This window comes from Plasmodium malariae, assembly GCF_900090045.1.
Source record: "Plasmodium malariae genome assembly, chromosome: 5".
Taxonomy (NCBI): Eukaryota; Apicomplexa; class Aconoidasida; order Haemosporida; family Plasmodiidae; genus Plasmodium; species Plasmodium malariae.
The window spans coordinates 1824503-1850256 of NC_041779.1; the positions used below are offsets into that span (position 1 = coordinate 1824503).

The 25754-nt window shown below is 18.8% G+C and overlaps 1 protein-coding gene and 3 pseudogenes across 1 annotated transcript, besides 3 other annotated features; 1 reads left to right on the forward strand and 3 right to left on the reverse strand.

The window, feature by feature from the left end:
• Positions 1 to 2111: 2111 nt before the first annotated feature.
• PmUG01_05044300 lies at positions 2112 to 3055 on the reverse strand (annotated as a pseudogene).
• Positions 2112 to 3055: a sequence feature (PIR protein, pseudogene).
• Positions 3056 to 7125: 4070 nt separating this feature from the next.
• Positions 7126 to 9704, reverse strand: PmUG01_05044400 (STP1 protein; the record flags this gene model as incomplete). Its single annotated transcript, XM_029003658.1, has 3 exons — positions 7126 to 8237; positions 8546 to 9575; positions 9684 to 9704. The coding sequence occupies 3 exons, from the start codon at positions 9702 to 9704 to the stop codon at positions 7126 to 7128; spliced, it is 2163 nt and encodes a 720-aa protein (XP_028860582.1).
• Positions 9705 to 15908: 6204 nt separating this feature from the next.
• PmUG01_05044500 lies at positions 15909 to 16734 on the forward strand (annotated as a pseudogene).
• Positions 15909 to 16734: a sequence feature (Plasmodium exported protein, unknown function, pseudogene).
• Positions 16735 to 20864: 4130 nt separating this feature from the next.
• Positions 20865 to 21638, reverse strand: PmUG01_05044600 (annotated as a pseudogene).
• Positions 20865 to 21638: a sequence feature (Plasmodium exported protein, unknown function, pseudogene).
• Positions 21639 to 25754: the final 4116 nt, after the last annotated feature.

Here is a 25754-nt window from a genome sequence, read left to right on the forward strand (position 1 = left end):
GAGGAATAATATTTTAATTTTGTCCAAGTTACTATTTTATTTTATTTAATAAGATTATGTATGCTATAAGTATATAATTAATTTATAAATAGAAAAAAATGAACTTCATTATTTTAAGAAAATGAAATATATTTTTATTAATATATTAAAAAAAAATATAAGTTATAAGAAAAAAAAATTTTAATCTTTAACAAAATTTTTATTTTTATAAATCCTATATTTTATTATTTAAATGAAAGCAATTTGTTTGTTACTGAAATTATTTTTTTATAGAAAATAAATTATTAAAAGTATGTTGAATTTGTAAGTGAGCTGAGTAAATAGTTTATATAGATTAATTATGTTAAAAACATTGGAAGATGACATTACATAAATAAATTAGGAACAAAATGTCACAATAATATTTTATAATTTTTTTAGTTATATACATAATGATGTACAAATATATATATATATATATATATATATATATATATATATATATATATATATATATATATATATATAAATATATATATGTAGTAAAATTAAAATCTATGATTAAATAAATATTATAAACTATATAGTATTTTTATATTTATTATAATCTGGAAGCGTATGCTAAACTCTTTTTTCCGAATTAAATTTATGATTACTATAAAACTATTATTATGAAACATAAAATTAATTATCTCCTTATTTCAAATATATTTTCGTTTATCCTTTTAATACGAACATGCTAATGTTTAAAATAACATGAAATAATTTCAATGAAAAATATTTTTGTTTTATTATTTTGAATGTGATATTATGAGTAATCTGATCATTTCCATACCTAAATTAGTAACAAAATTACAGATATATGGTAAAATACAAGATATCATATAGTTATGCAGAATAATTAATATTAATTCCTATTCTGAAATTTATAATTTGGTTATTAGAAATGCATCTAAAGTTTTTACATGCAGCAAAAAAAGTATCTGATTTTTTAAAATGTAATATGTATAATAATGTATATATAATGAGTTCCATGGAGTTCAAAATAGTGGAATTCTATTAGAAACCTGAATAAAAAAAGAATTTCTTTTTAACTATTCTAATTATTTAGGTATTTTAATGTTACTTGCTATTACTTTTATGGAAATAACTGTTGTATTTTTTTCTTGGTATATAGCAAATAAAAATGCAATATAGAAATGTATATACGATTTGTTACTTTTATAATATACATTAGATAAAATTTTATAATTATATAATAAATTTATATATGTTTTTTATTTATCATAAGAATATTTTCTTACTACTTCAGATGTTACGTGTATAAAAAGTATTAGAGGAGAAAAAGACAATTAATTATAGTGCTTTAGAAGAGCATATATATGAATTATAAACTAAATATTAAGAGTTTTACTATATAAATTAGAGATTGAGTAGAATAAATATCTCTTAACTACATATATAAATAACATTTTTACAATGTTACATAGAATAAATACCATACAAAAACAACAATACTATAATTTTTACATATTTTAAATTTTTAATTCTGTTTATCGGCAACTAGATAAATGATAATGAAACTTTAAAGATATAAATAATATATATATATTCTTTTAAACTTTTGAATAATGTTTTTATTTTATGAATTTTATTTTTTTATTTGCACAATAATATTACTGGTGTTTTTTTTAAAGCTTCTGATTCTTTTCTTTTCACATTAATACTACTTTAATAAACGCTTCTATATATTAATGTGTAATAAAATCATTATTCATTTCACAACCTTGTGCTATATATTTATACACTAAAATTATGTAGTTTTTATTCTAATGAAAAATTCATATATAAGTGGACCTTTTTCTACTGACTCAAACAGTAGTACTGTATTTATGTTTATCCTTTGTTTGAATAATTGTTGTGTTATTTTTTTTAATTTTTATGCGCTTGTATGCATTTCTAATTTTTTTTATAACATTTATTAAGAAATATCCTTTTATATGTAACTTTTGCACCGCTGAGTATTAGAGTTTGTATTGTAAATAATATAAACTGTGGTTCTTATATCAAGGATCACATTGTGGTTGATATCCTATACTATAAGAACTTCCTTTAAATTTTCTATCTAATACTTAATATATATTTTGTAAGGATTCTCTTTTTTCTTTAAATTCAACTATTTTTTTCATAACTAAGCTATTATATAAGCATGATTTCAATAAAGTAAACTATATGAAACAAAACATGTATATATACCTAAATATATTAATGTTTTGTGCCTGTAAATTTTTGTGAAAATGGGTATACTCATTGTATTAGAATATTCACGTTATTTACTATAATTTTTTAACTTTATATAGAAAAAATAAAGAGAATGATGCTAGTAATACGATAGCTCTGGATAAACCGACAGCAAATATATATTCTATTTGCATAAGTGATAAATATGTGGTAAAACAATACAAGGAGTTACCATGTGAATTTTATTATTAAATGCTTCTTTACAATTGATTAACTCCTCGCAAAAAGCATTTTAACTACTTTTTTGATGTTTTTCACAATTATTCTTGTAAATGTTATAACATTTCTTAAAATTACCACAAATTGTATCAGTAGAAACCTGTTTTTTACCATTAAGTTTGCTGAAATAATCATAATAACCGTATATTTATTCAAGCTTTGTTAAAGATTCAGTATCAATTTCTTTTATTTCTTGTATGCATATATTATTTAATTTAGACGAAATATCTCTAAAGGGGTTAAACAAAATGTAACTATTATTCTTTTTATTTTTTTTTTCTGAATTTATCAGGTAATTCAAGTATTTACGACGTTTGAGATTATCAGAATAATATTTATCCTTAATTTCAATTAAATATATACCAATCTGTTTACATAATGTAATAAAATTAGTATTAGGAATATCTAAAGAATTATATTTAGTATTAGAACAATATTATCCAGGACTTATACTACCACTCCTAATATTTCAACAAACCATCTCATATTCCGTTTTAAACTGATGATATAATTCCACGGAATTATTCCAAAAATAAAAAAAATTAGATAAAAAATACTACTATTAATAATAATATATATTTGTAAATTTTATTTTAATGAATAAAAATATATATTTCATTTATGTAACAGCAAATTAATGAAATATTATTATATATATAAATATTATAATAAACAAATAAATCTTACGCTTTTCCCCTAAAATGTTCGCGCCACTGTATATAAATATATGTGAATGAAACAGCAAAAGTTAAATTAATATTATATATATATATATCTAAGTGAAAAAATTTTACACCTTAAGTATATACATGACACATTCTGTTTTGTCATATATAGAATTTAAAAAAACAATTCTTAATAAAATCACAACTTTAATTTTTGGTTAAAATTAAAATAAGGTTGTATAGTTTCTATAGTACAATATAAAAGCTTTTAATTGTAAACATGATAATTTGAAAAACATAATTTTTTTATTGTATCTAGAATATAATTATGGTAAAGAATATTCTTCACTTTTATTTTTATTCGTATGAAAATTATATAAATGTACTTATATTCCTTAAAAAAAAATAAATTAACATTAGTGCATTTTCATATACATATTTCGAATTATTTATGAGTATCTATATAAAAATCCTTTTTTACGTTATAAAATAATATAAATAGATAAATATTATTTATTCTATAGGTATAGAATTTTCCCTTTTATTTTTGTTTTAGTGTTAGAATGACACCTTTCAAATTATTTCACTTAATATTTAAAATACGTTATAATAATATATGGACCCTTTAGGAATCTCAATTTCATGATTTTTAGTGAAATTATAATTTAAATAAATGAAAAATAAATTTAAGTTAAATACGATTATAATACACGTAAATAAGTACTATTTCGTTAAATTAAAAATATTTCGCTTAAAAATAATATTTTAAGTATGAATATATTATTCTAGTAATAGACAATATCATATAATTTAAAACTATCTTTTATTCTTTTTCATCCTATTACACAGCAAGCTAAAGTTTCAGTTTAATCTTTATAACATTTGATTTAGTATAATATATATGATTATATTTCAAATATAACAATTATATAAACAAAAATCAGATATTATTACAGGGTAGATTAATTAAAATTATAAATTAAAAAAAAAAAAGTATTTAAATTCCTAAAGCTTTTAGTAAAATATATTAGTGAATTTAATTTATACATGTGACTTATTAAAAATATAAATTAATATATCAACTAAAATTTATATTTAAAGGCAAAATATAACAATCCCCATTAAAAAATAAATTTATGGCTTTTGTTCTACATTCCAGATATAGTAAAATAATTGTTAAAAAAATATCATAATATATTTAAATTTCAATTATTTCACTGCTATTTTATTTATCACTATTCCATGTCTTATATGTTCTACTATACAATAACGTATATTTCAAGGATCTCAGAGAATAATAATAAATTATTTTTTTTTTTCTTATATATCATATTATTGTAAAATATCTCAAGATTATATATTTAGTAAAATATATAACTTGTATATTATTATATTTTAATTGTACTAATATATTTATGATATAATTAAATAAATTTAAAAAAATATATAAAATTACATAAAAACAAAAATTGTTTTTATTATTAATACATACGTAGAATGATTTCTCTTTTACTTTATGAACAAAGTAGTAATTAATATAGAAAAGTTATTATTATAACGGTTAAAATAAATATTTTTTAAATTTATTTTATGTAAGATATCCTCTGTTATTTTATTTTTATATTTATACCAATAATATATCTTTTTTAAGTTATCATATATGCGTTTCATTTAATAAAGTACTGTTGTCAAAATTCCCAATAGATTCCAAAGAATTACAGTTGTGCTGTTATGAGATTAATATTAATTAATAACTACATTTGTAGGTTTATGTGTGCCAATATTCTATTATTATTTTTAATATTCAATATATTTCTAGTATAATCACTATAGATTTAATAGACTAAAGTTATATTAAAAAATTTATTAAGTACAATATCATATATAAAAAATAAAATATAAAAGAAAACATAAATATTTATTTTCTGGTAATGTATAATTTGTATGAATAAATTATGCATGTAATATTAATATTTTATGATAAAGTATAAAAATATCTAATGGAATGAATCTTATATAAATTAAAAGAATATACTTTAAAAGAACTATATATTTACTTCTTGTAAAACAAAAAGAAAAAATATAAATTCTATTGAATTTATTCAAAAGTGTTGGAACAAAGACAACGCTAATATAACTAGCTAAAAATAATTATTTTCTTAATAATATGTTATTAATATGTAATAATATATTTGCTTAATGTATTATAAGGATATTACATTAGAGAGACGAATATATCTATTTCATATAGCATTGTACTAACCTATGGTAATAATTATAATTAATTCAGATTAATATATTTTTTGCCATTTTATTTATTATATTATTTATGAATTAATGATATTGTAAAATTCATAAATTAAGTGATATTATTATGGGATTTACATAATATAAAACAGTAAATAATAATTTGTAATCTGCCTATTTTTTTGGTATATGATAGGAGTTAAAAATTGTTACATATATAAAATGGATTTTATATTTTCACAGATAAATCTAGTAGTAGTTATTTTTATAAATATTAATATATAGAGAGATGATTTAAAAAATAATAACCATTAATCTTATTAGCCAAGTAGAAAAAAGAAAAATATAATTAAGTAATTACATAAAATCAAAAAAAAATATAAAGATAAAAGTCAAAATTAACAAATTATTTTTAAAATGTAAAAATATATCATATTTTTTAAATTTACTATAAAATATTTATATTTTCTTTCATATCCTTCTGGTTTTAGAAAAGCGCTGAAATTCATATAGTACTGTTTAATTTATACATTTTTTTATATTTAACTTTTATATCTTTTATTTTATAAAAATATTAATAAATAATAATGTAGATATTAAAGTAAAAAAAAATATAAGAATATTTTTTATTTAATTGTTTACATTTTTTTTAAAAGCGAATATAAATTACAAGTTAATATAAAAAACTATGTATTCAGAATAATTTCAATATTATCATGTTTTAGGCATTTTAATTAGTTCAATGATTTTTTAAATTTATAATTATAAAAGTTATACAATCAAAAAAAATACTTTAATATCATAAATATCTATAAATATGTATAAAGTTTTTTCATTTAAGTTACACTATTTGTTGTATAAAAAAATTGAATTTTTTATAAAGGGACAGTACATTTAAATACGGTATTTTCTTTGTGAGAAGATATATATAATTAAAAAAAAATATATTGATATATAACAAATAAAGGGTTACAAACTTACTATAAAAGAAAACGTTTATTATGCGATTATCTATTAAATCATAATGACCTAGAAATATTTCATTATGTATATAACATATGGTTTTTCTATAATATATTAATTTATATGAATTATATATATGTGTTCACTACGATTTCGTGTATTTTAAGGTATTTCTGTTTTTTTATTAAATTTTTTTTTATTAATTAAATCCTTAAAAAGTTAATTGATAGGAATTTTTTGAAGGATACAAATAAGAATCTTTATAAATATGGAAATAACCATATATATAAAAATAATGAAATAACATAGAATTCTAAAATTATAAGTAATTGTGATATATAAATTAAAAAGTATTGCAATATTAATGTTTTTGCTTTTTTTTATTTTCCTACAAGTTTAATATTTTTGGAATACATTAATATAATTTTAATTTATATATATATTTATATATATACCTTGTTACTTATATTTAATCAAATATTAATATAACATTCATATTTATAATCTTAAATAAAAAATAGTATATATAATTGAAATATATTTTATGCATCTTTATTTCAATCTTCATATTTCATGTTCGCTTTTCTTTCTTTTATTAAGTATTTTTTCAAATTATTTTTTTCATTGTTCCCTTAGTGAATAATAAAATTTATGAAATAAGTATCATATAAATTACTTGCTTACGCAAATATATTATCCTTATATATTCAGAATGTATATTATAAATTTTAAAAATGTATTTTTTTATAATTCAATAGTATTTGTCTGCAGTATTCTCTTTTTCCATAGAATTTGCATTTGTATTATCTTCTATTATCCAATTTTCTAACTCTTTCATAAAGCTATCGTCTGTTGTATAATCAGAATTTTCCATATTTCCCAAAAAATTCCGGTTAAAGTCACTTATGTTTTCTATAAATTCTTTTTTACTATCTGAATTTTCTTTCTCCTTAAATTCAATTATGTAATTATCCAAATGTGATTCATTTTTTTCAATGTCCTGCTCTTTTTTGCATTCTTCTAATACTGACATAAGAACGAGGATACACAGTTTTGTTAATAATTTTTTTTTTATATATTTATATAATTCTTGGCAGTCTTCTTTGTCCGATAATTCTCCTATATTAATTAATAGCAAAGAATCTTTAATTTTTTCATTATCATGTTCATCTGGTATAATCTGGAGTTCATCAGTCAAATAGTTAAATAAGTGCTGTTTAATATATTGCTTAATAATTATACAATTTTCCAATATCCACTGTCTCCATATATCTTTTTCTCTTTGTGAAAATGGAATATTTTGAATTTCATCAGGATCATTTGTTAATTCTTCTCTTTTTTTTAAGTTAGCTAGTTCTCTTTTCCAATCAATTTTTAAATTATTAAACCAATGTTCTTTTTTCAATTTGTCAGCAAGATTTTGATGTTTTTCTATCCATTTATTCCATAATATTTTTTGTTTTTCTTTTTGATTAATACTTTTTGTATTTCCAATTATTAGTTCGTCATTAGTTAAAAAAGGGTATGTATTGTGTTCGCCTTTTGTTAACAATTCTAAGCATATTTCTAAAAATTCTCCTTTTGTATACTCCCATTCTTCATTTCTGTATTCTTCGAGTATTTGCATATGTACTTCTATGATAGTTTTGTATCTATGTTTGTTTTGCTTTGATGCGTTTATATTATTATTCTTGTTATGTTCAAGTATTTTTATTTTTTTTGTTATCTCTTCATCATCATATAATGGATATTCCATATTATCATGTTTTACAAATTTGTGTTTCGTGCAAGAATGTGAAGGTGTTAGTATTTTTAGAAATTTCACTTGTCTTCTTTTTATCTTTTTTTTTTTTTTAAATATCCCTATTAAATAGTACTGAAATATAAAAAAAAAGAAAATTTATAAAACAAATAATTACAATAACAAAATATTTATCATATTTTTATAAGACAAGTTTTATTTTACTTTAATAAAAAGGGAAAATACAATAACTATGAAGATTATAAAAATAGATGAGTATGCTTTAAGTGAATTAACTGTTGGACCTGTGTAGTTATATATATGTATATATATATATATATATATATTAGTTAGTTTTTTTGTATCAAAAATATGTAAGTAGAATTCGTGATTCCTGGAATTTTACAAATTTCAGTAGAATTGGCAGAACCTGGCATATGAATTAATGATTGAGCACTTGGAGCATTAGTTTCAATAGCAGGGGATACTCCTGATCCTTCAGAATTTGAATTTGCTAAAGTATCGGATCCTGGTGATACTGTATTTTCAATATTATCCTGTGTAGATCCTTCTAATTTTACATTTGGTTTAATTTGCATAGCTGGAATACTTGTACTTTTATCTTGAGAACTTGATGTTTCAGTTAACGACTGAGCATCAGATTGACTTTTCTGTTCCTTTGGAAATTGTTCTTCAGTTTCAGCTTTCTGTACATCTAGAATTTCCATACGTGGTGGAGTTTCAGAGCTTATTTCCATTGAAACTTCAGATTTTAGTTGAAGTTTATCTTTTTCTTGATCTGATTCTTGTGAACTATCACTTTTTTTTTCAGGTAAAGTTCTACAAGACGGAATTTTATTGATGGGTAAGCAATGAGAAGTTTTTGTAAAAGTTTCCTTTTGGAACACGTCGCAGAATATTTCTTGACTTTGTCTTCTTTTTCCTTTATTTGGTTTTTTTCTGTAGCAATGTCGAAAGCGATTTGTAATTGTCTCAAAATAAATCTTCATCGCGTCAATCCAATTGTTGTATTCATTACATATATTTAAATACTCGTCATCACATGTATTTGAGATTCCTCTTTTTAATAGTTTTATTTTATTCATATATGTACTTCTTTTTTCACAAAATTCTTCTTCTTTATATTTTAATTCTAAAAGTTCCATATCACTTTCATTCATAACAACAGGACATTTCCCATGTATATCAACATTTTCATAGTGAGATCTTACCCAATTTTTTATTGCCCCTTCCCATGTATCTTTAGAAGACCTATAATATGATGGGGGAGACTTGTTTTCAATTAGATATTTACTCAAATCTCTACATACTTTCCTAATTGTTTGTTTGTCACTCTTATTACTTAAGGTAGCAGTCTTAGAGGTTATATATTGTCTAATTTTTTTAAAATTTCGATCGACAGCGTAATTCAGAAATCCAGAACTTCGAACATTCAATTTCTAAATTCAAAAGAATTATTTAAGAATTATTTTTTACCTAATTTATTTTATCAGTTGTTCTAGAATAAATAAATAATTCATACACATCAAAAAATAAACAATTATTACCGAAGAAAAACAATTATCCATGATGGATTTACGTTAATATTCTAGTTTATTGTAAATAACCGTCTGAAGGAAAAATATGAATTTATATATTTAATTATCAATATTGTAATTTTACGTTTATACATGGTAATAAAAATAAATACAAAATCATCATTTACATAAGAATTTATATATATTCTATAATATAATTTAATAGATCAGTATTTATGTTATGTGCTGCTTATCTGGTTTTACGTTAAGTAAATATACAACAACTGGAGATATATCCTAATCATTTTTTAATATTAATTCACAATTATGTATATATTATTATATAAAATAATTTTCGCTATATAAAGAAAAAGCCAAAATATTATCCGCAAAACAATACATATAAATTATATCAACATGTAATATAAAATTTATTCGGTAAAAATAACTTTAATCTATATATTGGCATTTTCTATTTTTTCTTAGTAGAAACACATGTATATATAGATGTTATTCCCTATAATAATATATATAATTCCTTTTATTCTTACGTTTTTCATAGAATAAATTATCTATAAGCCAAAACATTATTAGTAATGATAATTTGTTTTTATTTTTGTTTTTTTGTATTATCTTTTTTATTTATTATTGATATAGGTTGTTCTAGTGTTATAAATTTTTTTAAATATCTTTCATATTTACTATATTGTATAAAAGAACGAGAACTAATATTATATAAATTATACTAAAGTGTTGCTATACTTGTGGAATGTTCTTATTAAAATGTACGTGTGACAGTTAACATTTTATTTATATCTATTACTTAACATTCCTTGTTTACAGTATATATTATTTCATTGAATAATTTTAATATAGTATAATTTATTTTACATATATTTTCTCTTGTATATACCTGTTACTACTTTTATATATGAATCCTATGATTTGAAAAAACAATATATTAAAAGTATATTTAGTTTTAATAATGAAATAAATTTTGGATACATATTAAAAATATATAAAAAAATATTAAGAAATAATTATACTAAAATTATTTATGCAATATAGTTGAATAAAATATAAAATAAATTATAATACTCAAATAAGGAATCATAAAATAATAACTTGACGCAAAAGAAATAATATATTACGTTGAACAAAACAAAATATATTTAACTTTTGTAATTTTTTTTATTCATTAATTGATAGTTATATTCTTATAAGTAAATTAAAAATATATTATATATTTTTTTGTTCGTTTATACTTTTAATTAAAGAAAATAACATTTTTATAATAATAAATATTTATTTAGCCTACATAAAAAAAAAGATTATGTATAGTTTATAATAATTTTTAAATTGTGAATAATTAATTGAAAACGCAGAACAATTTAAATTCACAAACAAGAGAATAGGTTATTATAGTATAAATTATATAAATTATTTATTATATTAATATTACATTTGAAACATGTACATATGAAATATTGAATAGTGAGCAAATTAAAAAAGAATGTAATAACAAATGCTTGTAATTAATTATTTCACGTATAAAATTACGTTATTATTGTTAAGCAAAATAAATATGGTTTTCTAAAAAGTTTTATCTTAATTTTCTTTTATGCTTTAATTTATTTATATTAAATTTATTTGTTCGTTTTTATGTTCCTTTTATTTTAAGCTCTTACATTTTATTTAATTTTTTTTTTTTAAATATATTAATAACAATAAATATAGGATTATAAATAAAAATAAATTATCATATTTTAAAGTATTATTTATATATATTACTGTACTTGAATATATTATATAAATTTATGTAAATATAATATATATAGTGAACATATTATTGTGGATTAATATGTGGCAGCAAATAACAATATGCTACGATATTATCAAACATTTGAAAGAATAGTAAAAAAGCTACGTAAATTTATATTTAAAATATTTATAAAAAAAAATATATTTTTTTTTTCTTTTTTATTATATTTTTTAATATATGATAAGAGGTTGTGTACAATACTGAAATTTATGTATTAGGTTTATTTAAAAATAATACAAAATTAATAAAAATTCATATAAAATAATGAAATTTCATTAATATTATTGAGAATATGTTATAAATCATTTTTCTTAAAAAATAATATTTAATACAAAAATAAATATATTTTTATGTAAAACATTAACATAATATAAGTTAAAACAAATGCTATATGCATAAAAAGTATTACAGTGTAAAACCGGAAAAATATGTAGAAGCAAATGAATTTAAGATAGTGTAGTTATTTAAATAATAAATTATAATTTTTACTCATTTATTACGTACAAAAATGTAATATAAAAACAGTGGTATATAAAATTATAGTGAGATACTTACGTAATAAAAATTCTAGTTCATGTTATTCAAACTAGAGTTCATAATTATTAGCATAATATTATAGTCTTAACAATTTTGAGTAATAATAATCATAAAAAGCAAAATAAAAAAAATTACTTTGATAATAAGTTTGTCCTAATTTTACTTATATACCTTTGGTTATACAGATGAATATGTAGTCATATCAAATTATATAAGGAACATACATTAAAATTTTTTTTTGAGAATAAATTAATAAATTATATTTATGCAGAATATCGTAATATAAAATAAGCGATATTATTTTAATGCTTTAATTAGCGTCATTTCATATTAATGGATTAAATAAGATCATTCGATGTATAATTTATTCATTATAAAATTCTGCTGTTCTGATAAATGGATCTTTCAAAAAATGAGATCCATAATATATTACATTTCTGATAATTTATTTATCATAGTATAGAAATTATTATTTATGCATTAATCCAAAAATTATATATGCCATATCCTTAGAATTACTAATTTTTAGTTAATTTAATTATTATTCTGTTTTTCCAGTACAGGTGGAACGATTGTTAAATTATTCAATTATTAATTTGTACTTTTTGCTACATATAATTTAATATGTATTATATGATTATTTGCATTTAATACATTTCATGTATGCTATGTTCATGTTGAACAATAATATGGATGTTAGTTAGCTAGTTAAAATTATTTCTTTTTCATAATTCTGTGTTTTTATTACTTATAAATTTGCATAAAATATTTGTGCTTCACTTTCATATATTTTTTTTTTTACCTTGATAAAATTTTTACAGTGTTATTTGTATATGAGTTATATACAGTCTTATAAGCATTGTATTCATATGTTATTACATTTGTATTGTTATTTTTGAAAAAATTTTCCTGAACTTTTTTTTTTTTCTATTATATATTCCCTTTTAATTGTTCAAGTTTTTTATATTATATGTTGATAGACATATATTATGGAACATTTATAAATTACAATTTTGTAAAATATATGGTGCATAATAACTTCTGTGTGCCGAATATGTTTTATAATTTTTAGAAACATTTATCTGTATTGCAGGATTTTTCTTATACATATATTTATATTTTTTCTTATTGAATATCGAATAAAGTATACGCGATATTAATAAGTATTAAATAAATTGCATATTCGTGTAAGAAACATTATTAAAACAGTAATTCTTTGTAGTAACAATTTACAGATATGGTGTAGAACGTTCACATATTTGAATAAATTCATTTATAGTTCTAGACAAAATGAAAAAGCAAATACTTCTGTAAATGATAATGTAATTATTTTAAATAAAATGATAAATTCATACAATGTAGTTTCAGACGTTATTTCTTCTGGTATCAGTAAATCCACAAATGAACATTTTACTGGAACTATATATCGTTAATTTTCATTACTTTCATGCAGTACATTAATATACTTTAAAAGATGTACCCTTATTCTCATAATCATATGATTTTTACGAGTGTTATATTCATTTTAAAATTTTTCCAAATGTGAAAAAACTTATTTAATTTAGTGTAACATATCTACCTATATGTCTACTATATGATCAATTATATTTTGTAGTTTATCTGTGAAGTCTACATATATAATTGAATTAAGTAACATTTTAGAAATAGTGAAACAAATAATTTATGTGTTAAATTATAAAAATATGTAAAAAATAAAACATACACTTATTATAAAAAAATAATATTTGTTTCCTTGGTAGATAATACATGAAACCATATAAAGAATATGTTATTTTCGGTACAAATCAATTATATAAATAAATAATTTATTTGTTGTAGATATAGTATTACGTATTATAAATATGAAGATTATATTTTGAAAATTAAAATTTAACATTGCTCTTCTTTTAACTTGTTTAATCATTATGTATTTATAATATAATTCATTAAATATATAAAAGATATTTGAAATGCAGGTGAAGATTATTGAGATATATGTATATAAAAAAAAATAAACTTATGCTTTATATACGTAATAATGAAAAAATAAAATAATTTACTAAGAAATTAAACTTTTTATATATAACCTCTGAAATTAGGAAAAATATAAATAATTTATGCAAATATGTGTTTACTTTTTAAAAAAAGGCTTAAAAAATATTTATAAAAAACCAATGTTATTAAACTTAAAAAATTTTATTATAAATAAATATCTTGCAGAATTTTGCTATACAAAGTGTTCAATTTGACAATGTGATTTATAAGTTATTTGTATATTATTATGCATATTAAAAATGTTTTTGGGTATATTTTATATAAAAACATAAAATGTACATAAAAATGGGAAATTAATAAGTTCTGAAAAATCTTAAAAGAAACTAAATAATAATCTCCATATATGACGTGGCTATAATAATATACATATTCATTAAAACAAAAAAATATATTAGTGTTAATTTAAATCTTTTTTTGTTTTTGGAAATTTAAGAATAGTTTTTCAAATTTAGCTATTTTTTTAATTCTTTTAATTGTTTTATTTAAAGAAAAATTTTCATTGAGCTAAACATAAATATAAAGTTTTATTATAGGATTATTACAGTATATAATTTTGTATATGATATATTCATAATTGTCATAGCTAAGGATACTATGCATAAAGAATAAAAATATTAAAAAATAATATATTTTTTTGCTAAAGTTATTTTTAACAGTATATTATTTTTTTGTGTTCATCTTAGTATATGTATCCTTAGAATTTGTCCTGAATTTTTTGTTTTGCAAAAGAAAAAATAAAATAATAATATATTATTTCTAAAATTTTCTGAAATATATTACTAAAAAACGTATTTTATTAAAATATACTTATTCTTATTTATTGTTCATAATACAGCTCGTAAATTATACATATTTTTAAATATATTTCACTTGATATACCTTTGAATTGAGGAAATTATATTTTATATTTTTAAGGAAATTTTGCATCTCGTTTCTATTTCTTCTTATTTTCCATTATATTTATATTTTATCTAAACATATATTTTCATTTAAAAAACAGAAAAAAGTAATTAATTCCATGAATTTACAAGGTTTCATTTACAAATAATGATATATATTAAGAGTATTTAAATTTTATTTTTTTAAAAATTATGCTACAAGTATGAATAATTTGTTTTTTTTTTTTTTGGTTACCTTAGAAATATATACATATTTTATATATTGTTGGACATCTTATTAATATGATTTTTTAAATATATGAAATATCATAAGGAATTCAATTTTTATCATTAATATAATGCATAATTTTTTCAAAATGTTTCTTTTTTTAATTAATATTCCTACTATGATATTGTTATGGTAATAAATATTTTTCAACAATAACAATCATTTGTTCTAAAATGTAACATTTACAAAAATAGAATAATTAATAAGAAAGATTCATTAAAATTACAAAATATTCTCTTAATATATAGAATAATACATAATCAGTATTCTATACATTTTACATTTAAAATATATTTATTATTTTGAAATATTAAAAGATCACATATATATATATATATATATTGAAAAGTATTACATAAAAATTATTTAATTACTGTATAATATTAAATTATGTATTTTGAATATTTTTGAATGAATATATGTTATATTATTATTATTATTAAAATTAATTTCTTATAAATAATATGAAAATAAAAATTATTTAATGCACTTTTAGTGATTTTATTCTTTATATTAATTGTTAGAAACATTTTAATTTTATATATGTTATTAGGTTTTTATATATAAATAAAAAACTCACAAAATACGTAGAGTATCCGTTATAGTTAAAAAAGCATTATACGATTGTTTGTTGTTTTATTATTGAATATAGTAGTATTTTAAAAATATATATAATGAAACAAAAAATTAAGTCAATATTTTTTATTAAAATTTGGATGTTTATTTTTTTAACTTGGATATTTCATTTTTACAATGAACTGGCTTAATAATATTATTTAGAGAAAGTTATATATTGTATTTTTGTATATATTAGTGTTATTTATTTGAATTTGAAAACGAAATTATTTATCTTTTTCAATAATAAATATTTAATTTTTTTTTATTAGTGTGCTTTAAATATATTGATAAAGAAGCAAAAGTATGATATAAAATTAGATTTAAGAAATTTTATATTACTAAGAGAATTTGAAGAAAACAATGATTCAAATATTGTAAAGTCAGAACAAAAGATATCCAATGATAAGGAAAATGGTGAAAAGGTTATATCCAACATTCGAAATAGGAACAAAAAAACAAACATACAATTAAGGAGAAGTTCATTATATGAAGAATTCAATAAACTATATAAGGTACAAACAAAATTAATATATTGAGAAAACAAATTGTCTCATTTTGAAAGAAATTATTTCAAGCAACTTGATTACATAGATTTTATTAGAAAAAATCCGTCAGTAATAGAGAATACCAAAAATTAGTATTTAAAAAGTTTGGATTATCAATGTATTTACCAACTCTAGTACTTTCGCGGGTGATATTAGAACCATTGATAGTTTTAGTTTGAGGTTATTTAAGTCCAGAAGGAAGTCCAAATTTAACAAAAAACTTTGTTTTAGGAACTAATGATAATATAATATAATATTTTTTGTATTACTGTGTATATTAATTGTCATATTGATAATATGGTCTACTTTTACTTATATGAAATTTAAAAAGAGAAGAATTAAGAGGAATAGAATTTAATAGGGAGAAATCAGATAAGATAGCAAAGAAAATGAATCCTCTTTTATTTATTAGAGTAGATATATTTTTTTAAAAAAAAAATATTTAATATATTAATTTGCATGGATAAAATTATGAGTAACTTGAGCATATAACAAAAAAAGTAAATGTACAAGGTTATTTGGAAAAATAATTTTAGTAACTTCTCCCTTTTCTTTAGTTTTGTTTATAGGAGTAGTTTTATTCACATTATCTACTTTAACATATAAAATTACTATTAATCCAAAAAAATATTTAATACCTTTCCATTACTTTCCAGCTGTTCCTGTATATATCATATATTACTTATATGTCCATCTATACTAATAGTATTAGGTATTATACATATTTTGATGAAATTAGAAATATATGAAAAAATAAAGTTAAAAAATTATAGAAATTGTTATAAAGGTGATAATGTTCTATGTAGGAAAAACATTTAATATCGTGAAATTAGATATATGATGCCCTAAAAAATGTCAAGTATAAATACTGCACGTACATAGAATTACTTAATTTTTATAATAATATATATATGGAAATACCTCCTGTTATATAATATATAAAAATGTGTAATCTTAATAATAAGCGAATATGATTGTTTTATTTCTTATACTTGTATTTTAAAGAACTCTTTGAACTTAATTTAATACTTCAGTATAACGTGAATATGAGAATTTAAGTGTATTTGAATTTAAAACGTATGTATTCTCTATTTAATTCATATAAAAACGAGTTCAACTAGTATTATTTCCTTAAACTATCAGGAAAATTATTGTTATTACTCTTAAATGTTGTACTCATTTTGTTTTTATATCTTTTATGTTTATATAATGCAAAATGTTTGTTTCGCAATATAATAACAGAAATATGTGGTTTGTTTTAAATTAATTGTAAATGTCTTTTTTTTATAAAATAAATTGAAAAAAATTTATGTTATTGTTTTGGTAATAAGAAAATATATTTAATATTCAATATAAATGGTATCATGATAAAAGAATCGTAGTGCGTATTTACTAAAAAATTCTTATCAATATATGTTTAAACTTTTGAAAGTTTTAAAAATTAAATTGTATATAGATAAAGGTACAACTAACAATAAACGAAGCAAAAATAAATAATTGTTTTTTGCATAACCATGTAAATATGTGTAAATTATTTTTATATTTATGATATGCATATATTTAAAAGAATTAAAATTTCAAAAATAAAGAATTAAAATAAAAGTTTATAGTTAAATGTATATTACATTTTTGTGCAGTTAGATTTTTTTCTTTATATTTAAAAGCTTAAAAATATATATAATATAAAAAAATATGAATAATTCTACTTTTATATTAAATATCATAATTTATATATTAATACAAAATAATCATTTCTATTAATCTCATGTATGAACTTTTTTCGTGTTACAATGTTAATAATGAATAAGTTTATTTGCATAAAACTGATGTTCGCACGCTACGTAATAAAAGAAAATATGGCATGGTGGAAAATTTTATTGTTATAAAATAGAAAATTATTAACACAGAAATTCTAAAGAAATTGAAAATATATGTGTTATTCTTTAGTGAACGATATTTAGGAATTGTATTAGCCTTATGTATAATGTATTTATATAATAATACATGAAATTATGGCTGATTACTGTGAAATTACAAAATTAATATTTTATATATTTATTGAGCATTTAAATATAAATATACAATAAAATAATAAAGTTATTTCAAAAAAAAAAAATATGCTTTAATTTTTATTTTATTTACCATAATTTAATGATTTAAGTAAATTGTAATATTCTTATAATATAAATTTGTGTAATAAATTTTACATTTAAATTATCCTTTCTGTTGTTGAAAAGTTTTGTTTTATATTTTATGATTGGATGTGATTATTATAATAAAAGATATAAAAAAAACTTTTTCATTAGTCCATTATACTTAATACATATTGTCATGTTTATTTCCTTTACAATGTTCATATAAAAATATAGATTACAATTGAAGGATTTATTCAATTAACAGAAAATATAGTATTAATTTTTATTTTTATATTCAAGTAAAAAATGTTACTTTAATAAACTAAGTATATATACCATATTTATATTCATTTTGCTTTCTATATATTAATATAATATGTTCTTTATTATAATAATAAAAATAATATAAATAATTGTTCCGGTATGAATATACCAACAGATGTGCAATAATACTAACTTTTTTTTTTTTTAATTTATTTTTTTTTAGTGTATGGTTGTACTAATGACATAATGAAAAGTAAAAAAAAATTTCACGACTGTGCAAACAAATTGAGTTTAATAATACTAATATAACTTTAAATCTTTTGAATTACTATATTAAAATAAATCTTTTTAATTTTTATCATAAATAATGAAGGATGATGTACAGACACTAATATTTTTAAAGATGTTCAAAGATATAAAAAAAAAATAAAAATTGACAATATGCTAGTACTATTGTAATAAAGTTACAATTTAAAATAAAAGCAATTTATACACTATATTATATTTTTTTTTTTTTTTAAATATATTTCTTCTTTGCATATGTTGAATTAAATCATTTGAATACGAGAAACTAAATATATTATTATATTAGAAGGATTAAGGATTATATATACAGTTATCTAGGAGGATTATAAAAAATAGGATACTATTTTGATTAAGCATTGTATGCAAAGATATTATTGATAATAGAAACATTATTTTGCGTTATATAAAATTTTTAAAAAGTTATAGACATAAAAAATTATCAAACTACATATTATCTATGCATTCACATGGTCGATATTAGACACAATAATACCTTAATAAAATAGGAAAAAATAGGAAAATGATAATTTTTTATTAAATTTAATGAAGAATATAAAGTGATATATAAATTATGTTTATGAAAGAAGACTTTATATAGGCTACTTTTTGAATGAGAATCAGAATTTTAACAATATTAGGGCATTAAGTAAATAATTAAAATTTCATATTTGAAGTTAGGACAAGGGAATCATTTATTCATTGCTATAACTTTTGACGTTATAAATGGAATAATTGTCATAAGAATTCTGAAATCAATTATTTTTGCTTCCAATACAATTATAAATGGAAGAATTTATAAATAATAAGCTTTATTTAAAATTTTGTTAAATATACAGAAAAAAAGAAATTTAACAGTATGCAATTAAGAATTCCATAATTATATAAAAATGTGAGGAAATAGATAATATAATAAATATATAAATGAAAAATTATTAAAAATTAATTCTTTTTAACGAAGTAATGATATGAGGAAATTGTAAGATATATATTTACATATTAATAAATTATGTAAATTGTAGTTAATGCGAATAAATACATAAGAAAAGAGAATCTTTGATAAGGCTTGTTTATATAGTAAATAAAAAATATTTATTCAAAACAAGAAACAAGATAAAAAATATACTACATTTTACGGTATAAATAAAACTAGTTGACGAATAATTACATTTTATTTTCTAAATTTTTTAATAAATATTAATTAATTATAGAAACATGTTTTTGGAAATTAAAAGGAATGAGAACTACGTGTATATTCATTGAAAAATATCATTTAATGTAATTTAATTGTATCTTCTGATATTTATATAATTGTAATATAAATGGTTTTTATGCAAATACTGTTAAATAAATATATATATATAACTCTAAAAGTTATATTTTTAGATAAAATATGAAACTTCAATAATCTGAACCAACAATTAAAATATTAATAATTTCCTCCTATTAAGGGATACATATAATTATGTTAAGTCTTTTTTTTAAGATTAAACATGAAAAAATAAAGAATTCAAATATTATATAATTGTATTAGGTCGTATACTTTTTTACTATTAAACATATAAAATTGTATGTACCTTTAAAATACTGTCATAAATTTTAAAATTTATGAGATTAATTTTTTACAGCAAATATTTTTTTCATATTTATCCTAGTTTTAGATTTATTTATTAAATAATTTTATATATGTTAATTTAAAGAATTTATTTCCTAATAAAACTTATCTGTGGATAAGCAAATTTTGCACATTACTTAGTATTTTCCTATAGAAGAAGAGATATATAAAATTAGTAAAAAAAGTAATTATTGTAAACAATATATATAATAATTTAAACAATTTATTGTGTGACTTAATATAAGAATACGATTGACGTCTTTTTCTTAAATATAAGGGATTTTTACTTATATATTGATGTTTAAATGAATGATTATTATTACTTTGTTTGCTTTGGAATAAATCTGATTAATTCTTTGAGTCTCCCTTTTTTAATGATGTATGTGAGTTTTTATGTTTTTCAGAATTATCATAATGTTTTAAGTTATATATTTTTTTTAAATTACATTCCATGTTGAATGAATCATGTTGTTTTGGAAATATTGTATATTGCATTAAATCAATAAATCTTTTTCGTAAAATGTTTTTATCCTCTAACGAATATATTCTTTCTACTAAGAAATCTTCACTTTGATATAATGAATCATTTATTCTATTTTTTGATATTTTAGTTTTTTGTTTTTTGCTACTTATGTTTCACTACTTAGTAACCTTGTGAACCTTACATTGAATGTATTATTTTTTTAGTATCCATTGTACCATGATTTGCGATGGATGATTAACTAAAAATAAAGATGAATATTCAACATTCAAAAATGGTATTTTATAAATTATTTGAATAAAAATATATTCTCATATAAAAAAGCATAAAAAAAAATGAGAAAAATAATAATTTATATATAGCAATTATGGTACCTCATCCAGGTATTTCCAATTACATGTTAAAATGGGAAAAATAATAGCTTTATTAAAGAAATTAAGCATATTTGTATTATGTTGTATAATGAATATTTTTAATGTTGATAAAACTTTTGAAATAATTAAGGTATTAGACATATATAGTACTTTTGATAATATTTAGTAAATGTTTGATTTATAATTTATTTATTTTTGTTTTTTATTATAACAATATAAATAACAATATATATTTGTTTAAGTATAATTTTAGTTTATACTGGGAACGAAAAAATATATGTAATTAAAAAAAAAAAAATTAATAATAATTTTGTTTAAAATTGTCATTAAGTAGTATTATTGATATAAAATTAATAAAATATTATTTATTAAATTTAATGAATATAAAATTTCATAAAAATTATAATTCAGGAACGTACAACTTATTTCTAAAAAAGCAAAAATTATATATATTGTAAATATATAAAATATTTCATTAGGAATATAATAGAGGATAAAATAATAGTAGTACGATTTCCATTATTAAACATGCAAAAAATTCTTTTAGAACAATTTTGTTTAAATCTGTTATTATATATAAAGTAAAAGCTCTTTAGAAATTGTATACTAATTATTTTGTAATACTTTTTAAAAATACTCTTGGAAAATATTATTATTGGACGAAGACGACTATATATAAGCGTAACAAAATTATAATATATTACATAGGTTTATATATAAATATATATGTACTATTGATTTTTAATATAATTATATATTTATTAATAAAAACAATGTTTGCGAAATATAATTATATAATACATACATAGTTTTACTTTATGTAGTAAACAATATAAGAGATTTTTGACATGAATGAGAATTTAACAATATACTTCAATTAAACCTTGAAAGGGAAATACATACATATATATAGTTAGAAATTCTAATAATATTGTTCTAGGAAGTATATTAAAATAATAAAATATGTACTCTTAATATACTTCGTTTTATGAATATTCCATTAATACAATTATAATAGGATAAAGTAGAAAAACAAAACAGATAAATAAAACAATATCCTTTTATAACATATTTTCTTCCAATATTTAACTCATATTATTTTTGTACATTATTTTATTTTTTTTCATAGTTTAAACAGTTGATTTGATTTTTGTTAAACACTTTTGTATTTATTAATTCTGTAAGTAGATTCTAGGAAAACAATATTTATTAAATCATGAGATATATTTTATAAAACTATTTAATGAAATTTTCGTGGAATGAACTATATTTGATAAAATAAAAAACATATAAAAAAAAAAAAAAAAGGAAAGAGTTTTACGTTTTGTTTATATGAAATATTTTATTTATTTTTTTACTTATTTTATTTTTTTTATTTCTTAACAATTTTATATATGTGTGAAATGTTTTTTTTTGTTTCTGTACTTCCAATTTTTGTTTTTGCATATATTATGAAAATTATATCTTGATACTGCATTTTACGAATTACATTTATTTAAAAGTGATATTTAATTATTAATGATTTATATGATTTATTGGAGCCTTTTTAATAGTATAATAAATATATTATTTATTTATTTATTAAAAATGCAATATATATTACTATAAATGATATACACAATATGTAAATTATTAACATAATATAATATAGTCGAAATTCTATTAAGTAAAACAGAACAAAGCAAGAAATATAATTAAAAGTAATTATATTTAAGAAAAAATAGTTTAAATAACGAATTATATTTTCTATTTTTTTTTATTTAATATGTACAAATGCGCAAAGTAAGAACTATGGAATATTTTATTAAAATAAGTTACTTACATATTTAAATCTATAGTTGATATTATTTCATACTATTCTTTATAATTTAATATATATTAAAACAGGGAATACGCCCATAAATAATAATACATCTTCAATATAATATAAAAAAACTTATTTTGATGATAAATATATTTTTATTTTATGTACATACTTTTAGTTATTCGGATAAATATAGAGCCCAATCATAATGAAAAAAAAACTTTTTTTATATTTGATTGGACTAAGTACGAAATAAACTATATTTATACATATTACAATAATGTAAAATACGTGATATTACTGTTATATTTATTTAATATCGTTTAACCCTATTGAATTGCAACATTTCGTATTATATATAATATGTTTAATATATAATTCTACAATCATAGGACACATATTTCAAATTTTGATTGAATATTTTATTACATATCTGTCTATTTAAATTCTGTGATATTAAAATTATTATGTTTTTATTAATTTTACTTTAATTTATAACATATTACTATTATTACAAATTATTAGACAATAAAAAAAAAAATTATTTTTCTCCTTATCTAGTGACAGTGTGATGCATATTTATTTATCGTTTTGACATTATATAAATTCTATAGATGAATTTTTCACAATAAATATCGTACATAGTAAATATTTTAATCTTGAATAATAATATTAATATTATTAACTAATATTAACATATTTTTATACAATAACTCTTTTTTCATAGTGATATAATATATGCCCACAGAAGAATTACTATTTAATTTCACGTTGTTTTTTTTACCGAATTAAAATAGCTAACATGTTTCTTAATATAAGAACTTTTTATAATTGTCATAGAATCGTACTTAGCTGCATCCTATTATTTTGCAATATTATTATTATAAAAATTTATTCCATTAATTTTACTTTTTTTTATTTTTTTAAAACACATTTCACTTAACATGTTCAATTATATATTTTAGATTTCCAATGATTACTTTAGTTGAGAAGTTACTAATTAGAATTGAAGTACTATGTACTAAATAGTACGTTTTGTAACTTAAATATATATGATAATTTTCAGAACAATGATTAGTTAAATGATAAATTTGTTCATCTAGATATTTCAAAATATTTATATTGTTTTCTATTTAAAACAACATCATTGTTCAAATGAAGTAAAATAGTATAAAAGATAGACCTTCGTATGAATACTGCCTTATTATAGAAATAATTCATTGTTATAATTAATTAAATGGATGATATAAGAGCATTATTATTTTTAACTGAAATAATATATATTTTGAAAAAAACAAAATATACTTAAAATAATACAATAAATATCAATATAATTATTGGAATTTATTATATAAATTCCTATTAAGTATCATCCGAATGTGCCTCTCGTGTTAATAGCTGTGCGAGTAAAAGTTTTATATAAAATGAGATTCATTGAAATTCGAGGAGATCATGTACCTAGTTGACAATTTATATGAGCAGTCAACTTTTGTAGTTGCATAATTTTTACCAGTAACATACATAATTTTGAAGTTCTGATAATTCGTACAAAAAATATCACCCTTTTGCATAATATGTCTTTATATAGATTATTATATAATCGTTCATGTTTTACACCATTTATGCAAAGATTATGTGTACTGATTAAAAAATGAGAACATTTTAGTAATGGTAAATTAAATAATTTTTATTTAAAATATACAAAAGGGAAAATTTTTAATTAGTTTTTCCCATTTTTTAAAGCAAAAAATATAAATATACATCATTAAATTATGATTGTAACAATATAATCTATATGTTACATTATATAAAAGTTGAGCATTTAAATGTATATGGTAATTTTTGATGGTATTTTACCATATAGCTAGTATAAATATGAAAATAATATTTAGAAATTTAATATCATTTTAAATTTAACTAATATTATAGTTTTGCATTAAATATTAATAATATAATTTATTTAATATAAAAAAGGAAAATATAATAAACGTGTTAATTTCATATATATAATGACACTGTTCATTTATTGTAAACATATATAATAGGGATGTAATTAAATATTATAAAGTAAAATGGAGCTAATGTATAAGATTTCCTATTTTCAGGAAAAAATAAATAATTTAGGTGAATACAAATATATATTTTAGAAAAAAGTCTTGAAAAATTATTTAGAGAAAATAAACGTTGCTAAAATTGAAAAGATTTATAAGTTAATTTTTAGAAGGAATTCATTATATAATGGACCTATATTACATAATTTATTTTATAAGTTATATATACATTTTATGGATATTTAAATGTTTTAATGTATATTTCATATAGAAACATTAGCTATATGTAAAAATTTAGACGAAACTGTTGTGAGAAAACCTAAAAGAAAC